This window comes from Marmota marmota, unplaced genomic scaffold (assembly GCF_001458135.2).
Source record: "Marmota marmota marmota unplaced genomic scaffold, marMar, whole genome shotgun sequence".
Classification (NCBI taxonomy): domain Eukaryota; kingdom Metazoa; phylum Chordata; class Mammalia; order Rodentia; family Sciuridae; genus Marmota; species Marmota marmota.
In genome coordinates, this window is record NW_026000174.1 from 13820474 (window position 1) to 13840754 (window position 20281).

The window sequence follows — 20281 nt, forward strand, 5'->3', positions numbered from 1 at the left end:
GGTAACTACCTTTTTATTTGTTGATGTTGTATCTCCTTGCCTAAGAGGAGGTTATTTGTATTAGGGCTAAAAGTTGAGTTGCTTCAAGGTACTTCCTTTTCTGACACTCTTTCTCTTTTTAAATAAAGAACTCACTAATGTTTATGACAAGTATCTTTATGAGCAACAAGAAAATACTTCTTTTAAAAGAGAAATCACAGAGTAAAATGATAAATTTCTTCCTATTTCTTAAAATAGGAAGATGATATAGTCCTTGAGTTCTTCTTGGTGGCAGCCCTTCAAGGAATTGGCAGGATTTTGGAGGGGATGGCTGTATGGTAAACCTAGACAGAGGCTTTCAGATTCAGAGCCTCAGTCAAGTTTCCTGGTGATTGCTTACGAATATTATGTAAGGAGAAAGCTGTCAGACTTGCAGTGTCAGTGACCAGTATGGCCCTAGACAATGCAGATGTTAGCAGGAAACTTGATGAGCTAGGGCTGTACACTCTTGGTGTTTCCCCCTGTACCATATAAAGCTGGAAGAACCTTAAATAAAAATTTAATCTCTTGCTACCCTCACAGAATGAGGGCATCAAGTCTTAGAATTCAATTTTTAAAAACAATCAAGAAATGCATAATTGAGGTTTTTCTTATATACTTTTTTATTAGAAAATAATTTTAAAGTTAGAAAAAAGAAAAAGATACAAAAAATACCTATATACTATACCCAGGTTCACCTATTGCTAACATTTCTCCCTGTTTGCTTTATCATTTACTACTCATGTAATTCTATTATATAATAAATATAAATCCATATATATATATATATATATATAAATCCATATATATATATATGTATATATATATGGCATGTGATATTATTTTTCTGAACCATGAGGGAGTGAGTCCAAAATATTAAGTCCATTACATGTTTTTGGATCATATATATCAACATATGATGTATAAACACCATGCTATAGTTTGGGTCTTAAATGTTTCTCCAAATGGGTGCCTATACTTGAAATATTGATCCTCACCCTGTCACACTATTGGGAGGTGGTGGAATCCTTTTGAAATGGTAAAAGGAAGTTAGGTCATTGGAGATGTACCCTTGAAGGGGATCTTGTAAAAATGTAGATTCTGATTCAGTAGAACTGGTTTAAGGTTTTAAATTCTGTATTTCTTAATAAACTTCCAGAGGATGCCAATACATTGGTCACACTTTGAGCTGCAAGATTATGGCCACCTCACAGTCCATAGATAATTTTATATAGGTACTTAAGCCCTGGTTTCTCTCTTATTTCCAGGCCACCATTCTCAGAAGCTTTGCTTTACCAGTGCTTCCTGCCCTGATATGCTGCCTCATCATAGGCCCCAAAATAATGGGGCCAACCAACCATGGACTGAAGCCTCTGAAACTATGAATCAAAATAAGTCTTTCCTCTTATGAAGTTTTTTTCTATCTGAGGTATTTTGTCAGAGTGACAGAACGCTAACACAATATACAATATCATAACTATATATGATAATGTTATATGTATTACATACTTATTAATTATACAATCATGCATTATATAACAATGTTTGAATCAAAGGTAGATTGCACATACGATGGTAGTCCCTTAAGATTTCATCACACAGTGATGTTGTAGCCTTTGATTTTCACACAATGATGATATTGCCTAACAATGCATTCTTCAGAAGATATTTCTGTTCTGAGAACCAAGGGGAATATTCTCTTTCATAACCGTAGTTAGGGTTGACAGACTTAGGAAATAAAAATACATGATGCCAAAGGCAAATTCCAACAGAAATGAAAGTTTCTGAACTTTTCCAGATTAGAGAAACTACTATACTCCCCCTTCTGGAAACACTTTGACATTGTTCCTAGATTTGATGAGTTTTGGGTTACCCATCAATGGCCTGGGTTACTCATCAATGCCTAAGCAGTAAGTTTAATCTGCTGGACAAGATTTCTGGTAACCAGTTAATGTCTGTAATGATCTTACTGATAAAAGTGAAGGTTAGCTGACTCTGGTATCAAATTAAAGCTTGTATTTCTCCTATTTTCTACATCTGCCCCACGTGATTCCATTTCTTAAATATTCTGTTGATCTGGTTGTATATTGCAGGATTGAATAAGAATTGTCTTATAAAAGCTACTACTTCTAAAATTTAAATATAAATCATCATTGGATCTTGTAAAATTGTAGACTCTGATTCAGTAGAACTGGTTTAAGGTCTGAAATTCTGTATTTCTTAATAAACTCCCAGAAGATACCAATACACTGGCCCTATCATTGCACTTTGAGCAGCAAGATTATGGCCACCTCATAATCAATAGACATTTTTATATAGGCACTTAGGCCCTATCCAAATACACTGAATCAGAATCTGTGGGGGCATTATCCATGAATATACAGTACATTTTAAACAATCTCCTAGGGAGATTTGAGAGATACTGGTCTTTGCATTTGAAATGCCCTCTGCCTTTTCCCTTGACTTGTTTATTTTCTGTTCCTGAAAGTTGAGTGTAATTTGATGCTTTTACTGGTCACCTCAAACTTAAATTACCAGTTGTTTGCAACAACTATTTGCTATTTATCATTAGCTATACTTTCTTGCATATATCCTATCTCTCTAGACAGATTTTACTTCTTGAAATAAACAATTATACACATTCTTGTAGCCTCAGATCCTAGCATACTTCTTAGTATTGAGTAAATTTTTAATATTTGTCATGGACAATAATCATGATGATGATGGAAGATCAATTTCTTTCTCAGACACATGGTTGTTTTCCAGGCTCTGTGTGATTAAAAGAACCTGCTGACTCCATAAAAGAAACATTCAATTGCTTAGCAAAACTCTAACTCCCAACTATGGCACAACATTTTTTAGGAACTGGTACCACAATCCTTTTTGTGCTTTGGTAGTTTGGATTTTATTATGGTAAACAGAAGTTTAAAGGAAAGGAAGTAATGCTTTGAATTTATTTTGTCTTTCATCTGAGAACCTCAAAACATTCTAAAACCACTTATTATGTTTCTGTGCAGCTGTGCTGTAAATATTATTATACTCTCCTTACAAAAAGCTGACTAGGGAGAGTTGTAATATACTTGATCAAAATCATAGCTTTTGTAAGAAGGCCACACCAAGAAGCAGCTGGGCTGAACTTGACAGGTAACACAGCACTTTCTCAAGTTATATGACTTGACAAGTGCACATTCAAGACCTCAAGTTATATAACTTGACAGGTGCACATCCGTTGAAGGTGAGAGGAAATAAAAGATTATTTCCATTCTGGAGAACAAATCCCCCCCCACCACCCATTCCCAGTGCCACTGCCCAGTGTTACCATGACTTATACATTCTTACATCGCGGTTAACAGCTTCTTTATCTATTTCCCAGTCATTTTCCCGCTTAACAACTTCCTTATCTATTTTGCAGTCATCTTGTTCTCCCTATCTCCGAGCCCATTGGGGCAGCTGAACAAAACACTGCTTCTTAGAAAATTCCTTTCACCTCTCAGTTTCCTCTTTGTGTGTACACGGGGATGGATCACGCCCACCTACCTCACAGGATGGCTGGAGGGGCAGAACGCGCCTCAATAAATGGATAAATGGATACTCGTTGCTGCCTTACTATGCCACTCCTTGTTTAACTTAACGCCACAAACCATAACAGGCACAGGGCATATTGACAGGGCACAGACTCGAGGCAGAGTTTTTTCCTCTGCGGAAAGGGAGAGCGCGGGCTCCTGCGAGCTGTCTGGCGGTCTTCGCAGAGCACCGGAAAGGAAAAACTACCTCTCCCGTGAGGCCGCGCGGGGCAGCCCGCGCCGCCCCACCAGGCGCGTACCCCAGACAAACCTGGAAGCGGGTGTTGGGGGGGGCACCAGAAAGAAATCGCTGAGGCGGGCTACTTCNGGCGCGGGCGGCGGTATCCGCCCTCTCTCTCGGTTCTCTAGAGCTACGACAGGAGGTGGCACTAACACGCTGCAGCTGGTCTCCGATGCCCTTCAGTGAGGAGGGGGAGTCCGGACCCTGGTGAGCACATCCAGGTTCCCAGTTGGGTGTCTTGGCCGGCCGCTCAGGCCCGCATATCCACGTCTCGCTGACATGGCTGAAAACGCAGAGGGAGACCTGAACTCCAACCTGCTCCACGCCCCCTACCGCACCGGCGACCCTCAGCTAGACACGGCTATCGCACAGTGGCTCAGTTGGGACAAGGTAGGTACCTGCTCAACCGTCATCCAACCCCTCTTCCTGCACACCCTCCCACGCACAGTCCGCCCTTTCCAGTGCCATCCAGGGCTCCACAGGCTTCCGAGGAGATGGCCCAGGGAGCCGGGCGTTGCCACCCACTTAAGCTTCGGCTGCCTTCCTCGGGTGGTCTGGGCTGGTCGGGGGCATCCGCAGTCGCTTCCTTTTGCGGTGCGCTAAATTGCAAACCCCTCGTTTTCCTCCCTTCAGTGCGTGTCATCTCTCATTCTCAAAAATAATCATCATCGTAAGTTATATCCTTCACAGAGCTATTTCTTTCCTCGTTTCTCTCTTAACTTCCTTCTTTGCAAACCTGCAAGTGGTTTCAGGCATCCCTGGAGGTTTCCAACCTCTCTCCGCTTTAGTGCTGGTCTAGTGTGTTTCCATCTTCTGTCACTAGGTAGTCGCTGGTCTTTATACACTCCCTTGTATTCTATCGTATCACCTTTTGCTCTTGGTAAAAGAAAAGATTCTCTTAACTCTTATTTCTTTCCCTTGCTGGCCTTTGTTTTCTGGAAGTATCCTGTTCAAAATATGGTGTTTTCTAGGTTTCATATGATATTCCTGATATGAAATTGTTTTTGGTTTACCCCCTCCTCTGCTCTCCCCCTCTTCTTGTGCAGGCATATGGAATGGATTCATGAACGCAGAAATAAAAAATACAGCTGTCTCACTTGTAATAGAAGCCATTGGAGACTGTAAGGGAGGATGATAAACCAAGCTTTTGCTTTGTCAGGTGCATAAAAAAATACATTTGTTGAAGCAGAGAAGGCAACACATTTAAAATTGAATTAATAATACTGAATTAGGGGATTTGCATGGCAGTATGTGAAATCATGTTGTACAAAAGAATTTCTAAAGGACAAGATTTCTGAAAAAAGTTTATTTTTACCTTGTTCAATCATTCATTCAGTAAAAACAAACAAACAAACAAAAACCCTGAGCATTTGAATCATCAAATCCAAGTTCTAGGCCCTATTAGGGCCAAGAAATACTAGTGGTGAGGAATATAGAAAGGCTTCCTGTCTTCAATAAGCTGTCAGCGGATAGGGATAACCAGCAGATAAGCTATTATGATGAGGTATTGGGCATTAAGTGGTCATGTGCATCTTGGCCATTCTGATTTTTCTGGAGTCTAAACCAGTGCTTCTCAAATGTAAATTGCTTATAGATCATCTTCAAGGTCTTTAAATGCAGGTTCTGATTCAGAGATCAGGGGTGGAGTCTGTGAGGCTGCCTCAGAGTGAGCCTCCAGGTAATACCAGTGATGCTGATTTGTGGACCACATTTGGAGTAGCAAGGCTTTGTCTTTTGGTACCTATTTTGACTATATTTTCCCTAATCAATGTCCTGATTAATTTGTAAAAGACTGGTTGAATGATTAACATTCATTAATTGCCCATGCTATGCCTAGATACTGTGGAGATATGTTGAAATATTTAAAAACTATAAATTGTACATAATAACACAAAACTAGAATAATTTTGGTGGCAATTAAATAGTTTACAGATATCTAGTTTTCATAGAAATTCAAAAGTGGGAGTGAACTGTGGATTGGGATGGTCAAGGATACTTTATAAGAAGATAGAATACATATAAAAAGAACAAGGAATGCTTTCATTGAAAGTGGAATAGAAAGTCTTAATTTATTTGAAAGTGCCCTCTACATAAAAGGAACTGACTGAAAACCTATAGGAGATAGAAAGATTAGACAGACATGAATCAGACCTTCAGAGAATATAGAAGGAAAGATGAAACAAAGGCTAACAAATATAATGCAGGGAGCAAATAATAATTGCCCTTAGCAAGAATAGATTTAAATACTTTTATTAATTATTTAATAGAAATAATAAATATCTTCATGATTCATTTTTTTAATTTAAAATTTTTATAAATGTTCTTTGTTCACAAAATGGGAAAAAATTACAACAAACACAAACATACATTTTCAGATATGGTACCTCCTATCACTTGGAAGCTATGGTAAAACCAAATGATAAACCAAATGATTCGTGATCCTGAAGGATCCAACCACATTATTATCTTTTTTTTTCTAAGAGAGAGTGAGAGAGAGAGAGAGAGAGAGAGAATTTTTTAATATTTATTTTATTTTATTTTTTTAGTTTTTGGCCGACACAATATCTTTGTTTGTATGTGGTGCTGAGGATCGAACCCGGGCCACACGCATGCCAGGCGAGCGCGCTACCGCTTGAGCCACATCCCCAGCCCAATATCTTTTGTTTTTTGAAACACCAAATTATTTTGGAAAAACTGCTATGAATGAGATAGGAGGCCTCTTAACTTCTTTATATTCATATGAAATAATTCTTAAGAGTATCCATATAGTATTAGAAGGCCCTTCATTTATCATTATATGTGTGATCATGATCCCTTTTTTAATGGAGAAAATATTTTAATTGGGAAACAAAAATGTATATACTGTAGATGGATATTGTAAGTAAGCTAGGTTAAGTCCCAGAGCACTGAAATTTAGAGGACAGAAATGTAAAATAATAAATCAGATTTTTAACATTTATTCCATTAATTGTTGATAGCACACATAGTCTTTTAATATAGGGAAAATGAATTTAACACCTGATTAATACCTATTTTGTTAAAAAAGGAACCTACCAAATAGTGCTGATTGTTAATGACTATAATGGTATGTGATAAGTTATAAACTGATCTGAGGGCAATTTGCTATTTACCTTGGCCACCAAAATTACTAATTTTAGCCTTGGTGGTACTTTAAAATATCTTCATGAAAGAAAGTTACTTGTGTTGAGCTTTCAGAATTAGTTAAGATTTAGACTTGTTAAGGTAGAGAGGACTATGACAAGCAGAGAGATTGGAACTTTAATGCGCGTAGTTAGCACATTTGTTTCTGTTATAGCTCAGGGTACATAGATTTTTGGAAAAGTGTGAAGAACAGATCATAGCAGGGCTTTAGTATGTGTTTAGTGGCTTTGAACAAATAAAGTGTATGTAAGTTTTAAAAATAGTGCAAAAAGACAGGGTTTATTGGGGGCAATGTAGGGTTTCCCATGTAGTTCTCATGGGGTAACTTTTTGTTGGTACATTTACCAGTCTAAGGTCTTACCTCCCAGTTCCCAGGCCTTCAGTCCAATATGTTAAGCATACCCTGTCTCAGTATGGACTCATCATACTCAAAGTCACAGAAACTGATGTTCTATTTAAGAATGCCTTTTAATTAATTTATGGTACAGATCTAATAGCTAAGTGGATTTGTTTCTAGCTAGGGCATTTTATAGATCCAAAGGGAAGTAAAAGAAAAAAGAAGGTTTTTGGTGATTGTGAAACCAAATAACAGGAGGTCAGATATATGATGTAAAAATTTAACAGCATCAGCCTATAACAAGTAAATGCATCCATCTTCACGATGGGACAACCCTACCACTAGAACCCAATAAGTCCATGGATCAAGGTGTTCTTCCTCCAGGCAGTGCACAGATAACTCTTCCACCAGAGTACTCTCCCTCTTGTGTTCTAGGGCTAAAGCTTCTATCTCCTCCCCACTTCTTTCTTCAGTGCTTTCATGTATTGTCAAATTACAGGCATGCCATTCTTACCTAGAAACCAGGTTTTCTTTAACATGATAACTCTCCTGTTTCTGATCCATCATGAATTTTAACTAATAGTGGTTTTATATGCTGTATATTAAGCACTGTCAAAGCTTGGGTGGGTAGATGGGTAGGGAATGGACTAAGACACTGGGCAGAGCTGCTCATCCAGCTGTAGTAGCAACAACAAAGGTGTTGAACTTCCTATATATTGACAACAATGTGGAGGCAGAAAATGACTGTTGAATTTTAAGAAATAGTGAGTAGAGTACTGGTCTGAAGAAAGTAGGTCTGCATTGAGAAAGAGTTGACTTCACAGTTGAAGATAGGTTAAGCTTATCAAAAGCTTGAAAACAAAAGACTTTGGTACAAGCCAATGATTTTCAAACATCTAACAATAGAAGGTTTTTCAGCCAAACTGTAGCCCAGGTAAAAAGAGGATGAATTCCCTTTTAAATCATTATTGTATGATGGAAAATAGACCTATGAAGCACCTCTGCAAAGTGGGTCTAATTCAATTTTATTGTATAGAGACCCAAGAAAGTTGTAGAAATCATCCTTTGTGGAACCTGAACTGAATTTTCTACTATTTCAATACAATTTTATAATACTAGTTTATATAGCCTTTTTGTTCACATTTTTCTAATACTTTACTCAATTTAGCACTCAATCAATGAAGAGTATAGAATACATATTGGCCTTATGAACTTTGGGAAATGTTTGTGCTTATTCCTAGAATTTACTTGTTTCAATCTTTGTACAGTGATCTAAATCTCATTTGATACAGCAACCCTATATGGTAGGAATGTGGTAGTTATCCTCATTTTTACAAGTAAAGAAATAGGTTCAGAAAAGGAAAATGATTTACTCAAGAAGAAATGACCTTTAAGTGGAAGATTTGGAAGTAGAACCTGTCATGTGACTTTTTACTTTAGTCTTCTTATCACTGTAATAGACTTTATAAATTGAATATTCAGTAAATGTTAGTGATATCATAACCGAGTTTCAATGACCTCATTAAATCATGTTATTGGCTTTTGTAAAGCTAGAGGATATAAGATACTGTAGAATAAACTGTTTTGGATTTTGTTGTTGTGAAGAGCTGCTCAACAGTTGCTTTGGTCTCCTTAGCAACAATATTCTCCCTTTGTCCAAGAAATTTAGTACATACAAATAAGTGCTTGAATTTTTTTCTTTTTAGAATTAACATTAATTTTTTATTTCCAAATTTCCTTTATTCCACTTAATTTTCAACTTATTTGTACTTATTTTGGATAAATACATACTTACAGTTTTTTAAAGATAGTACAGAAGGGATTATCATGGAAAGTAATGCTCTTAATTGTCTCTTCTCTTCCTTAGTTTGCTCCTTAAATGACATTTTTAATGATTTTTTAGTTATTTTTGCATTACCATGAACAGACAAAATAATATGCCAGTGCCATTATTTCTTGATTTAAAAAAAATTTTAGAAAGTATGTCAAATATATGCCTATGCTATAAGAACATGGGAGCTCGCTCACAGTATTCTCTGTGTCTCCTTCATTAGTTCACATTACATTGCTATAATAATACCTGAGATTGGGTAATGCATAAAGAGAAGAGGTTTATTTAGCTCACCATTTTGGACGCAAAAAAACACAAGACCCGGTAGTGCCATTGTTTTGTCTCTAGGTAGGGCCTCATGGCTGATGGCCTCATAGTAGGAGCATAAGTAAGAGGGATCACATGGTAAGATAGAACACCAGAGACCTGCGAGGGGCCAGCCTTCATTTTTTTGTTTGTTTGTTTGTTTTTATTAACAACTCAAATGTGTGGGAACTCACTCCACAAAACTAGCATTTCCTTCCCAAGGCAGTGCCTACAGTGACCCAGTTACCCTTCACTAGGCCCCACCTCTTAAAGCTTCCAGAACCTCAACACCTCCACACTGAGGACCAACACTTTAACACATGAACTGTTGGGGGACAAACCACATCCAAACTATAGCACTTCCTAAATTTTGATAGTTATGCTATTAGTCTTTTACTTATTTCTTTGCAAGTTTAAATAATAAAGAATTCTGCAGGACAATAACTCATAAACACAGACCTTCCAATTGGCCATTCTGTTTTAGAGAATACTGGCAGAAAATATATTCTATGTACAAAAATAGAGAAAACCCATATTGGCTTCCTGAAAAAGTCTGTGGATGTCAGTAACTAAGGATCAAGCTGTATGAAGAGGGCTGGGGTTGTGACTCAGTGGTAGAGCGCTTGCCTAGCATGTGTGAGATACTGAGTTCAATCCTCAGCACCACATAAAAATAAATAAATAAAATAAAGGCATTGTGTCCATTTACACCTAAAACAATTTTTTAAAAAGCTATATGAAGAAAACAGTTTACATGAAAAATAAAATAAAGCAGTAAACATATACACAAAGAGATAAAACAGGGAACAAAAGATCTTAAATTTCTCTAATTAAATTAAAATAGGGGCTGAGATTGTGGCTCAGTGGTAGAGTGCTCACCTAGCATGCATGAGGCACTGGGTTCGATCCTCAGCACCACATAAATGTAAAATAAAGATATTGTGTCCACCTGAAGCTTAAGAATAAATATTTTTTAAAATTAAAATTATTTTCATCAAAGAAAGATACTATGAAAAAGAAACAGAAAACAAGAATGAGCTCTAGGAAATTAATGAGCTCTAGGAATATAGAGTGATTCCACCTCCACCTTCTGCCAAATATAATAAAAAATATAAAAATTAGAGTTGGGGGGCTGGGGTTGTGACTCAGTGGTAGAGCGCTTCCCTGGCATGTGTGAGGCCCTGGGTTCAATCCTCAGCACCACATATAAACAAATAAAGTAAAAAAAAAATCTATTGACAACTAAAAAATATTTTTTAAAAAGTTGGAGTTGGAAAAACATGCTAAAAGGAAGTAGGAAATATGAGAGGAGTCTGATATGGAATAACTACTCCAGGAGCCTAATGTAAATATTCTAATTGATAATAGTGCACTAGATCCACATTGGGCTTCAAAAAATATATCTCGAAAAAGAATGCAATATCTATGCCCTATTAGTAAAAAAATTGAAAGCTGTGGTGTTATGGTGAAGATGGCATTTTTCTGTCAACAGCAATATCAAAGAAAAGCAGTCAGTCTTGGAAGGGAGGGAGAGAGGGAGGGAGGGAACAAGGCGGGGAGGGCAGGCCTGAATAAGCAAGAAGAGAGGAAAGAGAGCTGAGGTATAGCTTAGAGGCAGAGCACTTGCCCTAGGTTCAATCCCCAGCATCACTGGAGGAAAAAAGAAAGGACAGACTTGAACAAGCTGAAAATGAAGCAAACTAAAACAGGGCATGATTTTGAATATTTAATTAATGGACCTTAAGAAAAAAATACATTTAATTTTAAAACTCATAGGTGACACAAAATGAAAGTTAAGAGAAGAAAGCTTAATCTGAATCCATTGTGGGATCTAAAGTGAAGAATACTTAGATAGTTTTAACTTAGTGTATTAGTCACCTTTCTATCCCTGTGACCAAAGTACCTGATGTGAACGATTTAATGGAGGAAAAGTTTATTTTGGTTTATGGTTTGAAAGTCCATAGTTAGCTGGCGCCATTGCTTTGGGCCTGAGGTGAGACAGAATATCATGGCAAAAGGGATTTTGGAAAGAAGCTGCTCAGTGCATGGCAGCCAGGAAGAAGGGACAAATTATAGTTCCTAAGGGCATGTCTCAGTGACCTATTTTCTCCAACTATGGTTCATCTGCCTACAGTTTCACCCTCCTCTCAGTAATCAATTCAAATTATTAATCCATCAAATCCACTGATTAGGTTAGAGCCCCTCATGATCCCATCACTTCCCCCAAAGTCATGCTTCTGCACATTTCTGCATTGGGAACCAAGCCTTCAACACATGAACCTTTGGGGAACATTCAAGATCCAAATCATAACACCTAGTGATTAAAGTATTTTAAGGATCAAAAAGAAGACAAAGCACACAGTTCAGTTATTTTATTATGGTAGAAAACACATAACACAAAAGTTGCCATCTTGACCATTTTTAAGTGTACAGTTCAATAGTTTTTTTTTAAGTGTATACACATTGTTGTGTTACAAATCTTCAGAATTATTTTTAATCTTGCTGAACTGAACAACTTCCTGTTTTCCTCCGTCCTTTTCCCCTAGCAACCACCATTCTACTTTCTGTTTCTACAAATTTGATTACTCTAGGTACCTCATATAAATAGAAACAATTGGACAGTATTTTGTCTTTTTGTGACTGGTTTATTTCACTTGTCATAATGTCCTCATGGTTCATCCATGTTATAGATAAGTTTTAATTTTTAAAATATATACCACAGATTGAACCCAGGGGGTGCTTAACCACTTAGCTAAGGTCTTGCTAAGGTACCTAGAGCCTCACTAATTTTCTGAGGCTGGCTTTGAACTCAAAATCTTCCTGCTTCAACCTCCCAAGCTGCTGGGATTACAGGTGTGTGCTATCATGCCCATCAATAAGATTTGATTTAGATCAAAATGTAGATGTAATCATCAGCCTGTTTGGTGTTTTGACTTATTGTGCTTTGTAATTGTGATTTGAATCATCAGACTGTGTGTCATTCAAATATTTGTTGAAATTACATCTGCTTCTCTATATGTACTGACTCTTTTCTTTTCTCGTTGCATTGTAATAAGTTCTCAAGAGGGAGAGGAGACAAGTGTTTATGTCTTTCATTTTGAACTAAGACTCTTTTAGTTTTCAAAATTGGAGGCAGTTAAACTGTCCTTCACTATGTGAAGGAATACACAAACTGGTATATCTACACAATGGAATATTATTCAGTGATTAAAAAGAAATAGGCTATAAGGCCATAAAAAGACACGGAGAAACATTAAATGCAGATTGCTGACTGAAAGAAATGGGTGTGAAAAAGCTACCTACTATATGATTTCAATTACATGTCATTCCGAAAAATTTTGGCAAAACTACAGAGACAGTAAAATGATCAGTAGTTACCAGAGACCTGGAGAAGCAGAAAGGAAGGAGAAATAAGTGTAACACCTGTGATTTTATAGCAGCAAAGCTATTCCGTATGATACAATAATGATACATGTCCTTATAATTCATCTAAAACCTTAGAACTTTAATATAGGAAAATTGAGCCATAATGTAGTCTGTGTATTTTACTAATAATGTATCAGCATTGGCTTAAGTATATGAAATGTACCACTATACAATGTTAATAGAAGAAACTGAAAGGGGGATGTGTATGTGAGAGTACCCTGTATTCAGTTTTTAGTAAACCTAAAACTGTTCTAAAAATAGTATATTTATTTATTTAAAACTGTTCTAAAATAGTGTATGTATGTATAGATATATATGTGTATTTATATTTATATTTGAAAGGGGAGAGATTCATATGTGAAAGTACTTTCTTTCTAGACAATTTTCAAAATAGGTAGACTTCTCCTTTGAGGACAGTCTCTGTCTTATTTCTTTCTTTCAGAAAGGATTTTTGTTTAGTTCCTTCAAGTCTCCTACAAGGCCATTAGAAAGCCTATTTGTTTATATCTTTGGTCTAGAATTATTTTCCCAGTCTCTTATTTTTTAAAATAATATGGAGAATCTAATAAAAAGACATTTATCATCATTTGGTTCCTCCTAATTTTACTTGTAAAGTATATTGAATTAACAAAAGAATATAAATACTACTATATTCCATTAGTTCAGATTTTCATGGTTCCTTCTTGGATAAAAATTAGATTTTTTTCCATCTGTCTTTTTGCAGAGACATCATGATTGACTTGTTTAATTATTTTTACCTAATTTACACATTTGTTCTGTTTTATAGAAATATTTCCCCACAATAAAAGGTTGACTAGTAATTTAGTGCAGGTTTTACTAAAGGAGTATATTTTTCTTTAGTGAATTGCTTTCTTCATTACTGCTAATTACTACTGAGGCTGCTGCCCTCTGGTGTTGGGAGTTAATGGAGAAAATGATTTATGCAGGTGGAGAAGAGGCAGGGAGATGCTTAGTGGGATAATGTCACCAATTCTGCATAGGATCTTCTACACAAAACAATTGAATGAGCACTATATCTCACTAAAATATGGAAATGGTCATATTTAATGGCAGAAAGAGTATGAAACCTATAACACTGTAGATGAAATATATTCTCTTGGATACAAAGGAATTTTGGTTTTCAGCTAAACAGAACCTATCTTGTTGGAGAATCCCTTTAACATAAATAGTAGTTTTGTTTTGTTTCTGCTTTAGAATTTTCTCACATCATTTTCTCTTTGAAATATTTAATTACTTATGCAAATAAAAATTAGAGAAAGATGAATGCCCACTGTGATTGTTAGCTTCCTATCACACAAAATGTCTGATATAATCCACTTACAATGAGTTTTGGAGGTTATAGTCCACGATCCATTGGCTCCATTGCTTTGGACTTGGGGCAAGGCAACCTGTGATGGCAGGAGCATGTGACAGAGCAAAACCACTCACCTCATGCACAGGAAGCAAAAGAGAGAGAAGATGCCAGAGTCTCACATTCCCCTCCACAGCACAACCCTAATGACCTAAGGACCTCCCTAGAAGGCCTACCTCTTAAAGTTTCTGCATCTTCACAATAGCGTTTTCCTGGGACCAAGCTTTTTGGGAGACATTCAAGATCCAAACTATAATATGCACCTGTAAGGAAATGTTTAAATAAACTGGAACACTCTTCAGTGAAAAGTGTAGTGTAGATATTTATTATTATTATTATTATTATTATTATTATTATTATTATTATTGGTACTGGGGATTGAATTTAGTGGCACTTATCCACTGAGCCATATCCCCAGCCCTTTTTTGAACTTTATTTAGAGACAGGGTCTTGCTGAGTTGCTTAGGACATTGCTAAGTTGCTGAGGCTGACTTTGAACTCATGAAACTCCTACCTCAGCATCCCATGCCATAGGCATGCACCACCATGCCCAGCAAGACTATATATTTTTAAAATTTTATTTTGTTGTGGTGAAAACATTTAGCATGAGATCCACCCTATTAACATATTTTCAAGTATACAATACAATATTGCGAACTATAGGTATCTTTATTGTTGGTAGACAACTATACATAATTGTTAGTATTTAATGAATTGAACACTTAAAAGGGTGATATTTACTATTAATTATGTAAATGTAAGTTTTACCTCAATAAGCCCAACTTACAAAAAAAAAAAAACAACCCCAAAAGTATACAGAAAGCCCTGTCTAAAATTGATATTGTACAGGCTATATGGATAAATCCTAATGGGTACTGTTTTGTTCTTATGTATGAATTAATGGCAAAAAATACTTGATAATATTCAAATTTTTCCTTATAAAATATTTGGGAAATATAATTTAATGTTAAAAACCCAATACTTGAAATATGCCTGAATTCACAGTAGCTTCTTATGAAGCAGAGATTTTTTTTCAAGGCATGCAAATTATGAAAATAGATTCAGGACTGTGGCTGTAGTTCAGTGTTAAAATGTGTACTTAGTATGTGCAAGACCCTACATTCAAACCCTCGTACAAAAAAAGCAAAAACAAACAACAATAAAATTAATTCATGTTGGTTTGTATTGTAGTATATTATCAACTTACTTTTTCCATATTTTTATTGGTGCATTATACTTGTACATAATGGTGGGGTTTGTTGTTAAATATTTTTACATGCATATAACCATGTAATTTGGCCAGTATTATTCCCCAGTGTTTTCCATTTCTGATCCTTCCTCCCTCCCCTAGGTTCCTTTCCTTTATTCTACTAACCTCCCTTTGATTTTCATAAGATCTTCCCCCACTTTCTTTTCCTTTTTTCCCCTAGCTTTCACATCAGTTCTCTCATTTTTAAGTTTTTGTTGATCATGATATAAAATTTTTTGATATTTGAGGGAGAGGACATTAAGCCACTTATTTTGTATAAGCAAGAACCCAATTTTGTCTTTGCCACATGCATCTCAGGTAGAGCAATAATCTCCAGGATACATAAAGAACTCAAAAAACTTGACACCAAAAAAACCCAAATAACCCAATCATTAAATGGACAAACGAACTGAACAGACACTTCACAGAAGAAATACAAACAACAAATATATGAAAAAATGTTCAACATCTCTAGCAATTACAGCAATGCAAATTAAAACTACACTGAGATTTTATCTCACTCCAGTCAGAATGGCAATTATCAAGAATAAAAGTAACAATAAATGTTGGAGAGGATGTGCGGTAAAAGGTGTAATGATACGTTGCTGGTAGAACTGCAAATTGGTGCAACTGCTCTAGGAAGTTTATGGAGATTCCTTAGAAAACTTAGAATGGAACTACCATTTTTTCCAGTTATCCCACTCCTCAGTATATACCCAAGGACTTAAAATCAGCATACTATAGTGATACAGCCACATCAATGTTTATAGCAGCTCAATTCACAATAGCTAAGCTTTGGAACCAACCTAGGTGCCCTTCAACAGATGAATGGATAAAGAAAATGTGGTACATATACACAATATTACTCACCCATAAAGAAGAATGAAATTATGGCATTTTCTGGTAAATGGATGGAACTGGAGACTATCATGCTAAATGAAATAAGCCAATCCCTAAAAAACAAAGACTGAATGTTCTCTCTGATATGAGGATGCTGACTCACAACAGGAGGGAGGAGGAGGAGTGGAGGTTCACCCGATTGGCGATTGGCGGGGGAGTGGGGGGAAGGGAGGGAGGATGAGAATGGGAAAGAGTAGAATGAAATGGACATAACTTTTCTGTGTTCATATATTAATACATGACCAGTGTAATTCCACATCATGTACAACCATAAAAATGAGAATTTATACTCCATGTATGTATGATATGTCAAAATACATTGTACTGTCATATATAACTAAAAAGAAATTTTAAAAAAGAACCAAATTTTATAGAAATAAAAAATGGAAATTAATATCTTTGTAAAATATGATATTGTTATTTAGAGAACATCTTAAGCTGTATTTGCAGTGTTATTTTGTTGTTGGCTTGCATTTTGTTAAGGAACTATAACTTCTGAAAATCTTGTAATATACTATTTAGGGATCAGTTAATAGCATCCACATTTCAAAAATTACATCTTAACTATTTATAGTAGAAGTGTAATAAATATTTCATTTTTGACTTGAGTGTTCTGGCATTTAAATAGTTTTGTTTGTTTGTTTTTTTAAAGGGACTGTTTAACTTCCAGGATAACCTTTTTTTAAGTAAAAACAAAAACAATTTTTGCTTTAGTACTGAGGATTAAACCCAGAACCTCATGAGTGTTAGGCAGGCCCTCTACCACTGAGCTAGTTTCACGGACCTTTTTATTTTCTTTTAAAACAGGGTCTCACTCAGTTGCCTAGAGTGGCCTCAAACTTATAATTCTCCTGCCTCAGCCTCCTGAGCAGCTGGGATTATAGGATCATCGTGCCTGGTTAGAAAATAGCTTTTTAACCAAACCAGAAGCTCCAGACAAAATGCTAGTTCATAGATATGCATTGGTAACTGTGAGGAAAGGAAGAAGGGAAGACTGGGAAGTAGATATGAGAGTTTAAAAAAAGAATTTAATTTGTTGTTTTTAGTCATACATGACAGTAGGGGAGAATTTAAGCTATATTCACAATTTATTTCTTTAAAAAGATCTGATTCAAATTAAGCAAAACGTTGTGATTAACAAAATGGGAACTCTATTAATATTTTCTGTCTTTTCAAAAAGAAGAAACAAGTCTCATTACTTCTTAATTTTTCTAAAAAGGTTCTATAGGCATCTAATGTAAAGCTTTGATAATCACATTTCTCTAAGAGTCTCTTTAGGCTACCACCCTCCACAATTCCTGTCTACCTCATCCTAATTCCTTACTGCAGCAGATTAATTAGCCAGAAATTAACAATAAATAGAATCTAATGCCAGTTAAATCAAATGTAAAGGTTAGAAAGGGCAGATAGATCCCAAAGGGCACAGAAGTTCAATTTTTTTTTAATTCAACTACTCTCTTCATTTCTCTGAGTCTGAGTTTATTGGTATACATTTAAAAAATGGGACTAGCAACCTCTAACAATCCTTGGGAAGATTAAGATTACTAAAATTTCCATTTGGTTCTTTTTAATATTTTTTGTTTCTCCTCTGAGATATCTCATGTTTTCCTTCATTGCAAGCATGTTTTCCTTAAATCACTGAGCATAGATAATAGCTGCTTTAAAAATTCTCGTCTGCCAATGCTAACATTTGGATATCTTGGAGTTGTCATCACTGATGATCTTTGCTTTTGGTTCTTTATTTGTTTAGTAATCATGGGTTGTATCATAGACATTGTAAATACTATGTTGTGGAGATCCCGGATTCTGTTAATCCCTAGAAGAGTGTTTGATTTGTTTGTTTTAATAGGTTATTAAATTGGTTGGATTCAGACTACAAACTCTGTTTCTTAAACCACTCAAATCTCAATCTCTCTCTTCCTTCCTTCTTTCCTTCCTTCCTTCCCCTCCCTCCCTCCCTCCTTCTTCTTTCCTACCTTCCTTCCTTCCTTCCTTTCCTTCTTTCCTTCTTTCTTTTCTTTATTTCTTTCTTTCATTGGTGTCTGCCCCACACATATGTAGTACAAGAATCAGCCAGAGATTTGGGTAGAGTTTACACACAGAATGTGAGATTCTCCCTCTCTAACTCAGTTCTTTCTGGACACATATTCTAGTGGCTGTGGTGGCCTTAACTATGGCATTTCCACTGGTAATTTAGCCCCTATTCATGGCCCTACTAATATCTGTGATCAAAATAAATCATAAAAATGGGTAATTCGCCATATGCTGTCCTATCTCTTAAGTGTTAAGTCTTCTAGAATCAGTTCTGTTTTTCTTCACTTTTTAAAATCTTCAGTCCTTTGTGGGCTTTGGTTTTGTTTGTTTTTGTATTTTGTCTAGAGTTTATAACTATTAACTGTGGGAAAGTCAGATATGGTTGGAATTTATTTGATCATACAGAAAACAAATGGTACTTGTTTTTTGTTGTTGTTCTTTATTTTTTGGTGCTACTGGCAATTGAATTCAGGGTTTTGCATATGCTAGACAAGCATTCTACCACTGAGCTACATCCCTAGTCCTTTATATTTTATTTTGAGACAGGATCTCACCAAGTTGCCCAGGCTGGACTTGAACACTTGAACACTTACCTTAGCCTCCTAAGTAACTGGGATTATGGGTGTGTGCTACTGCACTAGGCAATACATGATTTTTTTAAAAATGCCATTTGAAATTACTTATTTTTCTGTTTGTTGATATGCAGAAGTACAGTTAACTTTTGTATAATAATCTTGTATCTAGCAGCTGTACTATATTCTAACACATCTAAAAATTATTTGCTACTTTGGATTTTTTTTTTTTTTTGCAAACTGGGAATTGAACCCAGGGCTTCACATAGGCTAGTCAAGCACTCTCTGCCACTGAGCTACATCCCCAACCCTTTTATTTTATTTTGAGATAGGATCTCACTATCTCAGCCTAGGCTAGGGTTGAACTTGCAGTCCTTTTCCCAATGGCTGGGATTATAAGTGTGTATCACCATGCCAAAGTATATAAATCATTTCAACTGAAAAATATGAGTTTTGTTTCTTTTCTTTTTTTCTTTCTAGTTAAGACTATTTTTCTTTTATTCTTTTCTATTTTTAATATAGCTACCCATTATCAGTATCAGGAAGTTTCTATTCCTTATATTTTAAGAGTTTTTATATATATATAAACATACATATATATACACTAAACATACTGTTTAAATTTCATAGGATTTTGAATTTTATAATGATCTAGTATTATGTTATTTTAAGGAATATATTTGTTTTTGTTCCTTGTTCCTGGTGCAGAGCTTTTGGAATTTCCTGAGTTACAGGAATGTCTTTTGTGTTTTGTGTTTCAATCATATCTGAGTTTATGCTTATGAAATGACTTAAGTGGAACCCCTGGATATCCTTAGAATTGGGCTGGTCACCAGAATAACCCAAGTGATAAGAGGATTGGACCTTTCAGCCTACCTACCAAGCTTTAGCCTCTGGGGAGGAGAGGCCAGGGGGCTGGAAAGTGATCATTTTTTTTTTTTTGGTTTCATTCTTTTTTTAAAAAAATTTTTTTATTGTTGGTTGTTCAAAACATTACATAGTTCTTGATATATCATATTTCACACTTTGATTCCAGTGGGTTATGAACTCCCATTTTTACCCCATATACAGATTGCAGAATCACATCAGTTACACATCCATTGATTTACATATTGCCATACTAGTGTCTGTTGTGTTCTGCTGCCTTTCCTATCCTCTACTATCCCCCCTCCCCTCCCCTCCCCTACCCTCTTCTCTCTCTACCCCCTCTACTGTCATTCATTTCTCCCCCTTGAATTATTTTTCCCTTTCCCCTCACTTCCTCTTGTAT

The 20281-nt window shown here is 35.9% G+C and overlaps 1 protein-coding gene across 1 annotated transcript in view; it reads left to right on the forward strand.

The window, feature by feature from the left end:
* Positions 1-3915: 3915 nt before the first annotated feature.
* The window catches only part of Pgm2l1 (phosphoglucomutase 2 like 1), a 60912-nt gene continuing 44546 nt past the window's right edge, over positions 3916-20281 (forward strand). The window contains exon 1 of the mRNA XM_015477427.2: positions 3916-4212. Coding sequence (XP_015332913.1) covers positions 4102-4212 — 111 coding nt within the window. The 5' untranslated portion in view covers positions 3916-4101. The remainder of the gene's footprint in view (positions 4213-20281) is intronic.